At 46.4% G+C, this 12,233-nt stretch overlaps 1 protein-coding gene and 1 pseudogene across 1 annotated transcript; both read right to left on the bottom strand.

The window, feature by feature from the left end:
* Positions 1-722: 722 nt before the first annotated feature.
* LOC119315045 lies at positions 723-6,903 on the bottom strand. The gene is made up of 6 exons (XM_037589709.1): positions 6,814-6,903; positions 6,584-6,675; positions 4,876-4,988; positions 4,665-4,788; positions 3,946-4,087; positions 723-3,690 (listed from the first exon to the last, which is right to left on the bottom strand). The coding sequence occupies exons 5-6, from the start codon at positions 3,955-3,957 to the stop codon at positions 724-726; spliced, it is 2,979 nt and encodes a 992-aa protein (XP_037445606.1). The 5' UTR covers positions 3,958-4,087; positions 4,665-4,788; positions 4,876-4,988; positions 6,584-6,675; positions 6,814-6,903; the 3' UTR covers position 723.
* Positions 6,904-8,018: 1,115 nt separating this feature from the next.
* LOC119315477 lies at positions 8,019-8,775 on the bottom strand (annotated as a pseudogene).
* Between the last annotated feature and the right edge of the window lie 3,458 nt (positions 8,776-12,233).

Here is a 12,233-nt window from a genome sequence, read left to right as displayed (position 1 = left end):
GGGATCCTACTCCCAGAGGGAGTAGGACTCTCCTGGCGCGCCCTCCCTTGGCCGGCCAGCCTCCCCCCTCTAGTCCTTTATATACTGAGGTAGAGGCACCCTAGAACACACAAGTTGATCCACGTGATCTATTCCTTAGCCGTGTGCGGTGTCCCCAGCCACCATATTCCTCGATAATACTGTAGCGGAGTTTAGGCGAAGCCCTGCTGCTGTAGTGCATCAAGATCATCACCACGCCGTCGTGCTGACGGAACTCTTCCCCGACACTTTGCTGGATCGGAGTCCGGGGATCGTCATCGAGCTGTACGTGTGCTAAGAACTCGGAGGTGCCGGAGTAACGGTGTTTGGATCGGTCGGATCGGGAAGACGTACGACTACTTCCTCTATGTTGTGTGATCGCTTCCGCAGTCGGTCTGCGTGGGTACGTAGACAACACTCTCCCCTCTCGTTGTTGTGCATCATCATGATCTTGCGTGTGCGTAGGAAATTTTTGAAATTACTGCGTTCCCCAACAGCACTGCGTGTTGGACGATCTTGCATATTACCTGCAGCATATAAACCAACCATGCTATCAATGATTAACCACACGTACTACTTACAGTACTAGGCTGATTTGTTTTATGTAGAAAAGAAAAAGAGTAGCAACAATGTTCAGCACAAAGAGCTTATTAGCAGACTGTACATACTGAGGAACATACGTACAAATGGAAGTAGATGTAAAGCTCACCAGAGTACTGTGCCTCTTGGCAGCTGGGCCTTCTTGTAGTACAACGAGTGGGTCGGCTCGTAGAGCGAAGGATGGTGGTACTCTTCCAACCCGTCCCACTCTAGGTTGTCCCACCATTCCTTCTCGCACTCCACCTTGGGCGGCTCGGTGTAGCGTCCGACGGCAGGAAGACGCCTAAGGCTCCAACAGCCCCTGATCTTGACGGTCTCAAGGTAAGGTGCAGATATACTACGCCCATAGATGCGCTGCAACTTTGGGAGCTCATGCAGGTGGATGCGCTTCAAATTGTGGAACTCTAGAATTTTATTCTGCTCTTGAAGCTCAGGGCTCAAAGGGAATACCTCCTTGAGGTCACCGCAGTACACTATCTCAAGGGTCTCAAGGTAATACAAGGTGTGTTTTATCCGTATGGAGAAGGGGAGCACATGTACGAGCCTGGGGCAGTGGTCCAGGTGCAATAACACCAGGGAATTCAAATAACCTTTTTCAACTTGCCTGTCCCAGATGTATAGTGCAGAGAGGAGCTTGGACGCCCATAATGTTTCCAGATACCGAAAGCTGTCCCCGCCAAGGTCCTCGCTAGTGCCATGGGGGACAGTGAAGACTGTGTGTAACCTAGGGCATCTCTCCACGCGGCACCATCTTAGTCTATGCCATCCTGATCCTTGGGGAGGTCCAGGGATACTAGTGATGGACAAGTTATCATACACGTGCAACGATGTAACCAAGTCACATATAAACTTAGGCAATAATAAAGCACTAGTACTAACCAAGTCACCTGCAGCATCCTCCAAGAGTCTGTTGCCCCGCCCGTGCATTATTATCTTTATGAAGCATGTATATTTGGTCATCATCAAGTTCGGTATCTTGGGGTAGTCCCACTCCCACATCATCACTGCTGGAATTGGGTCATTCCTAAAGGCATCTCTGTACTTCGAGTGCATCAAGATGCTTGTACGCGGTTGGACTTGCACTAGTTTGTTACTGCTTGTTCCTTGGATGTTGCTACCACCAACAACAGCTGCTGTACAGATATCAATATGTATGGCTGAGTCTTTTAAAAAACTTTCTGCAGGAGAGAGGGACCTAAGGAGCCTTGCATCCGTGAGACAAATCCGCCACCCACCCTTAAACATTTCTTCTTTCTGCTGGTGGAGGGATAGATCAGCATGCGAGTGCACAAGTGGTGCCTCCCCTTCGTAAGCTATTGTTGATGGAGATGTGGTGTCAATGTGCAGCACTTTTGGCAACCCTTCCTTTGTCATACTCAGTGGCCACAATATTGCATGGAGCTTCTCGCAGCCTAGCAGGATGATCTGCTTGGGGAGTGATCTGGCATCCACTCCTATCAGGTTGAGGGTTTTCACTCTTGTGCCTGAGAGGTCCAGCTCCTCGAGACTCTCCAAAGACCCTTTCAAGAATAGATTGTCCAATTCTTTGCAGCCCCTAAAACAGATAGTTTTTAACCCATCACATCCGTCAATAATGAAGCTCTTAAGGCTACTGTTGCTTGCTGGTCCAGATAAGCATGTCATGCCTTGTGTGATGCGATTTCCTGAAAAATCAAGAAGCTCCATGCTTTCCATCTCTGAGAACACGTGGTTGTTGAAGAAGCAGGTGGACTTTGTTACCCGGAGCTTGCGAATGTTACGAATTCGTCCTTGCAAATGGCTCATGTCCCAGTTTTCAGCACCCATCACATTTAGCTCCCTGAGCTGGGTCATGAGATCCATCATCCATGCAGACAAGATCCAATCACAATCTGTGTAGCGCAGGTCAAGCACCCACAAGCTTCTGAAGCATGTCCATGATCTAGTGGTGTTTTCCTCATCCCTTTTTTCTGCATTTGTGTTTCTTAGGTCTTGGCAGTGGTCAAGCCATAGAAATCTAAGGATGTGGCAGTAGAGAAATGGGGGCGATGAAAAGCTGAAGGTGCACTTAAAGAGTTTTAGGACACCAAGCTTGTCAAAATGCTGAAACATTCCATTAGGAATGACTCCAGCCGGAACCAATAGAAATCCATTTGCCGGTGAAGACCAATGAGGAATGCTCTCATCATGCCTTACCAAGTGAGAGGGCAATTCATTATGGCAGTAGTCTATATCCAGTCGCATCTGAGCCTCCAGAGCATCACTGACTTGCCACGCTTCATTGATGTTCGTGACTTTCTGTATGATCCCATCACACATCCAATAGTTGCAAGTATGTATAGCCAAATCAAACTCAGTTTCGACATGATGGCCGCGGATGCAATTTAGTGTCAACATATACAAGAAGCATTTAACAGCTATTGCAGGGTCAATGCCATACTTGCAAACAACTTGTATAGCCTCTTCACGAAGTAGATATGACCACAACTCTTGTGTATCTCGCTCAGAGCATGAAGCTGAGAGAAGAACATCTGTGGTGTTCTTCTTCATGACCTTTTCTCTCATCTTGGAGTCGATCCGGAACCTCCCTTGGAAGGTCCATACCACCTTGCTACTCAAGTACCCGTATATGTAAAGACCAAGGTTAGCTATGTTAACCTCCTCATCCCCTCCATTCTGAAGAACCAGCAGAAACCTGCGGCCCTGTATGCTCCTCTTGATCTCTGCCGCAACCTCTGGTATTTCCATGCGAGAGCCTTGATCAGTAATTCCACTGAAATCCTCCTCCTCATCTTGCTTGTTAAACATCTCAATCACTCGACTGGGAAGCTTCAGCTGCATAGAGATTTCCCTCTGCACTGCTCTTGTGCTCTCCCACTTTGAACAGTCAATGTGGATGACATGCTCAAACAACAGTCCTGGAGGTATTGTCTTCTTGTTTGATGCCAGATATTGGGCTACAACTTGCAGCACCGTAGATGCCCCAAGCCCGTCCCAGCCATCAAAGTAGATGGAATTTTCTCTTCTACTAGTATCCTTGAGTTCATTGAGAATTCCTTCAACAGCCGCATCAATGGTGTCTGCCTTGATAACCTGCATGGATATGTGAAGCCACCGGTGATCACCACCAGTTCAAAGTAGCTACATACATAGTAGCAGTATATATATGAAACAAGATGTGATGGGCAAGGCTACACATTCATGCAGCAATTAACTAATTAAAGCCGTGGCATATAGAACAATTTATTTACAATAAATTTTTACCACAATCGATGCACACAGCATAGAATAATCTAAATATTTTGTAAGCTAGGCATAACGAAAAGTGATCGGTATGTGTAAACTTACCTCCGTACGCATGATGAATTGGCAAGACCGCAAGATGCTGGAATCTCTAGTCTCTAGATTAATTCTATTTCCAGGTTATCCTCGACCAGTATTCTCACTGCAAGTATCCGTCTGAATTCCTTGAGAAGTAGTGGATTATTTCCTGTAATAAAAAAGAATAAAAAAAATCCACGTGAATCCCTCGAGCAATGAATAAATGTCAATAACCTAAAATTGAGCATGGCGCCATGGCCTCACTCCTGAGCCTGCTAAAACTATATTTCTTGTGCTTCCAGAAAATTTCAAAATAATAATAATGGCACGTGTACATCATTTAGTATTGTGTGCAACAGTCAAGTTTATTGCAAAATTTTGTATTTTGGTGGCCTGTGCAAAAATAACAAAACGAGCACATAAATATGTTTTTCAGCCTCTCATGCTTGTCTTTTTAGTGTAGACTCGTCTTCTCAGAAACTTTGCAAACACATAGGCTCTCATGTGAAAAGAGGAGGTAAGAGGGAGCATGTTAAAATTGCTCGATTGAAATATCTACATGAGATTGTTCTTGGAATTTTCTGAAGCTTCAAAACTCACTATTTTATTCTTGTCAAATAGCAAACACGGCACATTTGCTCGAGTGCACGAAATCTATATCCAGATAAAACTAGCTTACATAATTATGAAGAAGCAGGCATGCAGATTGAGTACAGGTGTAATTATATATGCTGAGCTTTACATACCTTGGTGAAGAAATAATTGATACTATGTAGAGATACGCAGCTACAAGAAGCCAAATAGATCATTTAGACACCACAAGAAGCTGGCTAGATAGACCGGAGAGCGGAATAGAGGACATGCTACATGCTGCAATAAAACATTTAGGGTGCCTCGTGCTTCTGTGTATGCACAAATACCTTAGACAGAATAAAAGCAAGAAGTACTATTCCTTACCTTTTGCTTTACTTTTTTGCTGTTTCTTGTGAGGATTATCTTTTGCTTTCACTAAAGACAGAAACCAATTGTATGCTTGTAGCTGGCATTGCAATTCCAGTAAGGTAGGATTCCTATATAATTATAAGGAAAAATAATGTGATGCAAGTTAGATTCAGGGATTTGACTCATATCTCTAATCCTATTTATAACTTTCATGTGCTACACAGGTTCCTATTCAAGTCCTATTGACAGTGATAACAGCTCTCTGTTTGGAGGTAATGTGAGAGGCTGACATGCTTACTTAACTAGTTAACTTACCTACACAAATCAGAAAATGCTTCATACACTACTAGAAACTTTAAGCAAAGTACCTCCATATAATATCGACACTATCTAGAATTGTGAAGCCACTCTGAATGTACTAAACATCAACATGCAATTTTTATACATTCTGATGACTGTATCTGTCACATATAGTAAGAAGTATCATACTGTCAAGTTACAACATAAGCAACCTGTTTACAGAAATATCGGAAAGAAAAAAGTGCAGAGAAAAACAGGACGATTGCCTTATGCTTTGCTAAAGACAGAAATCAACCCTTTGCTTGTGTCTAGCTAGCTGCAAGATAAAAAGATAAAGATCAAAGATTGTTAGACTGTCTGGTCAGTGTTCACTATTGGATTTTCCTGCTAGTTGAACAACTTTTGTGTCTTTCAAGACATCCCAATTGAAGAAACTCTCTAGTAGAGCATCTGAATTTGGGTTTTACTTGCATTTCCAATTTGGATGATTGGAGACATGTGCTACATGGATTCCTATACGAGTCCTAATCACAAGAGTTCCTACTCTCTTTCTCTATGGAGGTGGTGTGAGGCTAACTTGCTTAACATTTTCCTGTATAAATCAGAAAATGCTTCACACTCTTCTCGAAACATTGTATGCAAACTACCTGCAACTAAAAATGGTGACCCTCGTACTCGAACATGCGAGCCTGTTACCGACTCTTGATGCACACCATCTACATATATCCTTGTTCTAAACCATCTGACCAGATTTAGTACATACAGCAAAACCCATTTTATCCTCCGAGATAGAAATTAGTACTACAATACATCAGCAAAGTGGAACAAAGAAACAGACGCACCTGAATTTCCTTCCTTTAAGGTTTACCATATATTTTAAAACATCTACTCCCTCCGTCCCATAATATAAGAGCATTTTTGACACTACACATAGTGTCAAAAACGCTCTTATATTATGGGACGGAGGGAGTAGCTTACGATGTAAACAATTGCTTTCTTAGAGGCTGAGCTGGGGCCACAATAAGAAAACATGCCTGACGCTGAAAGAGTGTAAGACAATCACTCTGAGTGTAAGTTGTTAAATTGAACAGGACAGAAGAGAATCCCTGATACTGGATTACTCCAGGAGGTAGAGTTCTGTAATCTTTTACTTTCATTTTTCTCTTTTCTAGAGAGGATTATCTTTTGCTTTTGCAAAAGACAGAAAATAATAATTATTTGCAGGATATGAAGATAAAAGGTTACAAGGCTTATCCGCTCAATGGACGATCTTGCTGCTCATTAATTGAACAACTTCGGTTAAAGTTGCATTCTAGAATGTCGGTACAACAGCAGAGGTCAGTCTCCAAGCGTCATCACCGACGAAGCGTGTGGCAGTACTCCCAAAATGTTTTAAGATCACAGTATACAGTTGAACAGTTACCTTGTAATGTGGCTGTAATTGCTTTCTTAGAGTCAAGGATGGAGCACAACAAAAATCTAGCGAATTTTCCTTGGTGAATTGGTGAGTAATTTCTGTGTAGAAATAACAAAATGGTGAGGGAGGCAAGTGCTAGTAACTGAACTGGAGCCCAATAGATCTGTAGCAGCAGCTAGAACAGCGAACACCTCACTTCTGTGGCATTGTGTTCTGGGTAAAAGATTCCTACTTACCGGAGGGACAGAGGTTTCTTGCTGGCCTTGGTCCTCCCTGCGGAGCAGAGGAGAGGCCCGCCCTAAGTGGAGCGTCGGCCGGCGCCCGTGCCGGCCCGGCCGCTTGGTCGCCATTTCTGGGGATTGGTTCAGCTCAGAGGCGAGTCTTGTACTACTTGCTTATGGGGGCTGCCGGGATGCGGCGCCGCCGGCCGCCGGCAGAGAGGGACGCCGGAGTGCGCTGACGCCCGTGGCCCTGACCGGACGACCGTCTTCTTTTTTTTTTTCAGAAGAGGACGACCGTCTCTTGAGGGTGGACATGGCGCAGGAGCACGGCCCGGCATGGTTCAGCCCACCGTTCGCTCCCAACATTCTACTGGTTGTTGATGGCCCAGCCCAAGCATACCGAGGTATACAAGTTTGTCTCAAAAAAGAAATACTACAAGTGATTCTCAAAAAAAAAAATGCTAGTGATGGAAAATTTTATAGCCAAACTATAACCGTTGCACAAATCACACACAAAATCTTCACCATCATCATTTTTTTTACAAATCACATTCAGTCCGTAGCTGACTGTGCATACCACAACGTATTCAACAATAACCCACATTATAAAATCATCACCATCATCTTTTACTCTTACAAAATTACACACTCATGTACCATACCATAGTTGGAAATCCATACCAATTCAAAGAGAACACACTCACACATAGAGACGGAGCACGAGAGTGACGTGAGCACTCAGGAGCTCATGCTACGCAAGCTGAATGCCAACACTCCTATTTATTTGAGGTAATAGCAGTGCAGGTCCTGAAACTTGTCTTGCATGTAATGTTTTGGTCCTCAAATTTGCAAAAGTGGATTATTTGGTCCTCTAACTTGTCCTCAAGGTGCACATTTGGTTGCGAGCCAATCATGAGCAGCCAAGTGGAGCCAACTGGACCAAGCCGGTCAGTGCCGCACTTTTGCATTTAGCTCCCTCTCGTTTATCGATTTCAGCTCGTGGGGAAATCATCTTGATGCCAACCAAAACAAGCAAAACAATTACACCACTAACTAATCCATCGGTAATCGCCTACAGGCTAATACTATAGTACCACCTTAGTGCTACTACGACTGTACAAGCATCTGAACTATCAACTATCATCCTCCATCTACGTACATCAGTGGACAGTGGTCGCCATTGACGGGAGCAGAGCAGCTTCCTCTGTTTGCTGCCGTCGCTACTCGGACCAGAGGCCGTGGCTGTCGAGGACGCGGACGCCGAAGAAGGTGAGGTAGATGACGATGAGGCCCACCCCGTGCACCTGGTCGAGCCGCATGCCCCTCGCCGGCACCACCACCAGCACCCACGCCAGCCCGGTGCACATGAACTCCACCGTCTCGTACACCGCTGCGTCCGCCGGGAGCGTGAACGGCGCCAGGTACTCTGCGCCCGCTGCCAGCGTCAGTGAAAGCCTCAGCCCCACCACCGTGTTGAACTGCGGCCCGGCGCAGCAGGATGACACGGCCATCTGCGCGCCATCGTGGCCCCTGTGCGTCGCCACCGCCACGTTGGAGACTAGGTCGCCCAACGAGTCTCCGCATGCCAGCACCGTCGCGCCCACCATGTACGGTACCCGATGGCCACCAGGAGCGCCACCAGTTCGCGCGCCGGGGTGTATGCCCAGAGCCCCAGAGTACGCTCATCAGGAACCCCACCGCCAGCCACGGCACGCGGGCGCCCGTGGGGAGGGGACGCGTCGTCCGTTGTGGCCGCGGCGAGGGCCGCGAGGAGGAGGCCAAGGACGCTGCCGGCGAGGACGATCGCGTGGTCGTCGCTGTTGTGGTGGCGGCGTGGCGCGAGGATGATTTCGCCAGGTTGTGCGTCGTGGCGAGGAGCACGGGCGCCGGCGCGGCCAAGGCCACGGCGCAGGGCCGAGACCAGCGGTGCGCGGTGATGTCCGGGATGGTGAGGCGGCACGGGAGGTACAACGGCATGCGGAGATCGCACACGAGGTAATGCAGGCAGGCTGCTGTCGTGGAGCCTACGCGATCTTCTTCTGTTTTGCAACGTGCAAATTAAAGCAGGCAGCGTTGCAGCAACAAGGGGTACGCCTTCGTCAACCTCACGACGGCACCGTGAGCCGTTGGTCTTTGCAGGGCAGGCAGAGGCTGGTGAGGCACTTCAGCCGCTCCACCTTCGCGTGCCACACCGATGAGTACCTCCCGGCCGTCTTCTTGCCGCCACACGATGGCGCCACCGTCCCGCCCCCAGCCGAGCCTAGGCACCTCGGCCGACGTGTCCCTCCGCGCGTCCCCGCCGTCGAGCAGATGGCATGGGTGCGTCGAGGCGAGGCTACAGAGAGCTAGCTATCCACTTCAGCAAAGGTATCCCATGGGTTAATTTTGATAAACAGAAAGGGGCTAAATGCAAAAACTGCAGCGCTGACCGGCTCGGCCCAGCTGGCTTCACTTGGCTGTTGTTGATTAGCCCAGGACCAAATGTGCACCTTGAGAACAAGTTTCAGGACCAAATAATCCACCTTTTTAAGTTTAAGGATCAAACTATCGCATGAAGGACAAGTTCAAGGACCTGCGGTGCTACTATCCCTATTTATTTCTCATTTCCTGAAAAAATTATACCATCCTTCAAGCCATCTAGGTACCCTTTTTCAAAAAGGGGGGTTCGCCCCAGCCTCTGCATCAAAACGATGCATTTGGCCTTGATTATTAATAAGCAAAAGGGCTAACACAAGTCTTCAAGTCTCGAACTAAATAACAAAAAAGGCTCACGAAGAGCAAAACAGTAATAGAACAGCCACAACCAGCTGGCATAAAAAAAATAGAAACATTAAATGTCTATCCTATTACATGACCGTCATCCAAACCGGTTGAAAATATCCCATGCTACCATCTCCCATCGGGTAGATCCAGTAACCAAACGCTTCCTAGCCTCCGTCGGAGTGAGTAGCGACCACATACGGATCAACGCAGTGGCTCTAAAGATAACCTGTAGAAAAATAAATATTTGTTGTTCTGTTAAAGACCAAATCATTTCTGCAGTTCCAAACTGCACATGATAAAGCATATACTCCTACACGAATGTGTCTTGCTGTGTCGAAATCTATCCCATCAAGCCATGTCCCAAATAACGTGGTGATAGTCCTGTTCTGGAAGTCATGTTATTAGACCATGACGAACTTGCGAACTACGAGGAAGAGATGATGAGCCCAGATTCCGGGAAATGGTTTGAGGCCATGAAATCTGAGATATGATCTATGTATAAGAACAAAGTATGGACTTTGATGGATTTGCCCGTTGATCGGCAAGCCATAGAAAATAAATGGATCTTCAAGAGGAAGACGGACGCTGATAGTAGTGTTATTATCTACAAAGCTAGAATTGTCGCGAAAAGGTTTTCGACAAGTTCAAGGTGTTGACTATGATGAGATTTTCTCACTCGTATATATGCTTAAGTCTGTCCGAATCATGTTAGCAATTGCCGCATTTTATGAAATCTGGCAAATGGATAAACAAAACTGCATTCCTTAATGGATTTCTTAAAGAAGAGTTGTATATGATGCAACCAGAAGGTTTTGTCAATCCTAAAGGTGTTAACAAAATATGCAAGCTCCAACGATCCATCTATGGACTGGTGCAAGCATCTCGGAGTTGGAATATACGCTTTGATAAGTTGATCAAAGCATATAGTTTTATACAGACTTACGATGAAGCCTGTATTTACAAGAAAGTGAGTGGGAGCACTACAACATTTCTGATAGGTATATGTGAACAACATATTGTTGATCGGAAATAATGTATAATTTTCTGGAAAGCATAAAGGAATATTTGAAAGGAATTTTTCAAAGAAAGACCTCGGTAAAGCTGCTTACATATTGAGCATCAAGATCGATAGAGATAGATCAAGACGCTTGATAAGTTTTTTCAATGAGTACATATCTTGACAAGATTTTGAAGTAGTTCAAAATGGAACAGTCAAAGAAAGAGTTCTTGCCTGTGTTGCAAGGTGTGAAATTGAGTAAGACTCAAAGCCCGACCACGGCAGAAGATAGAAATAGAATGAAAGTCATTCCCTATGCCTCAGACATATGTTCTATAAAGTATGCCATGCTGTGTACCAGATCTATTGTATACCCTACACTGTGTTAAGCAAGGGAGTACAATACACTAGTAGAAAAAGGGTCAAACGTGAAGCACATTAGTGCCGGTTTGTATTTGAGCCGGTACTAATGGTACCATTAGTGCTGGTTCGAATGGATTTGCATTAATGCCGGTTCGTGTTGAACCTTTAGTACCGGTTCGTGGCACGAACCGGTACTGAAGGGGTGGTGGCAGGCTGGCGTCAGGCCGGGGCCCCACGATCATCTTTAGTACCGGTTCATGGCACGAACCGGTACTAAAGGTCTAACCTTTAGTACCGGTTCGTGCCTGAACTGGTAGTAAAGGGGTCTGACCTATAGTACCGGTTGGAGACACAAACCGGCACTATAGTGCAATTTTCAAACTTGAAAAAATCATAACTAAATCATCCTAATTCAGAAAAATACATATAATATATCAAAATTTGCAGATCAACATTTGCATCCAGGTTCCGCTATTGGTTATTGACCGGAGACGTGTCTCGGTCATGTCTACATTGTTCTCGAACCCGTAGGGTCCGCACGCTTAAGGTTTCGATGACAGTTGTATTATGAGTTTATGAGTTTTGATGTACCGAAGTTAGTTCGGTGTCCCGGATGTGATCACGGACATGACGAGGAGTCTCGAAATGGTCGAGACATAAAGATTGATATATTGGACGGCTATATTCGGACACCAGAAGTGTTTCGGGTGATTTCGGAGAAAACCGGAGAGCCGGAGGGTTACCGGAACCCCCCCGGGAGAAGTAATGGGCCATATGGGCCTTAGTGGAGAGAGAGAGAGAGAGAGGGGCAGCCCAATGTGGGCCGCACGTCTCCTCCCCCTGGTCCGAATTGGACTAGGAGAGGGGGGCGGCGCCCCCCCCTTTTCCCTCTCCCTCCCCACTTCTTTTCCCCTCCTAGTAGGAGTTCTACTCCTACTAGGAGGAGGACTCCTCCTTGGCGCGCCTATAGGGCCGGCCGGCCTCCTCCCCTTGCTCCTTTATATACGGGGGCAGGGGGCACCCCTAGACACACAAATTGATCCACGTGATCATATTCTTAGCCGTGTGCGGTGCCCCCTTCCACCATAGTCCTCGATAATATTGTAGCGGTGCTTAGGCGAAGCCGTGCGACGGTACTGCATCAAGATCGTCACCACACCGTCGTGCTGACGGAACTCTTCCCCGACACTTGTCTGGATTAGAGTCCGGGGATCGTCATCGAGCTGAACGTGTGCTAGAACTCGGAGGTTCCGTAGTTTCGGTGCTTGATCGGTCGGGCCGTGGAGACGTACGACTACATCAACCAAACGCT

The sequence above is a fragment of the Triticum dicoccoides genome, chromosome 6A (genome assembly GCF_002162155.2).
Source record: "Triticum dicoccoides isolate Atlit2015 ecotype Zavitan chromosome 6A, WEW_v2.0, whole genome shotgun sequence".
Classification (NCBI taxonomy): domain Eukaryota; kingdom Viridiplantae; phylum Streptophyta; class Magnoliopsida; order Poales; family Poaceae; genus Triticum; species Triticum dicoccoides.
Note: the sequence above shows the minus strand (reverse complement) of the source record. Positions and strands in the feature narration are given on the sequence as shown.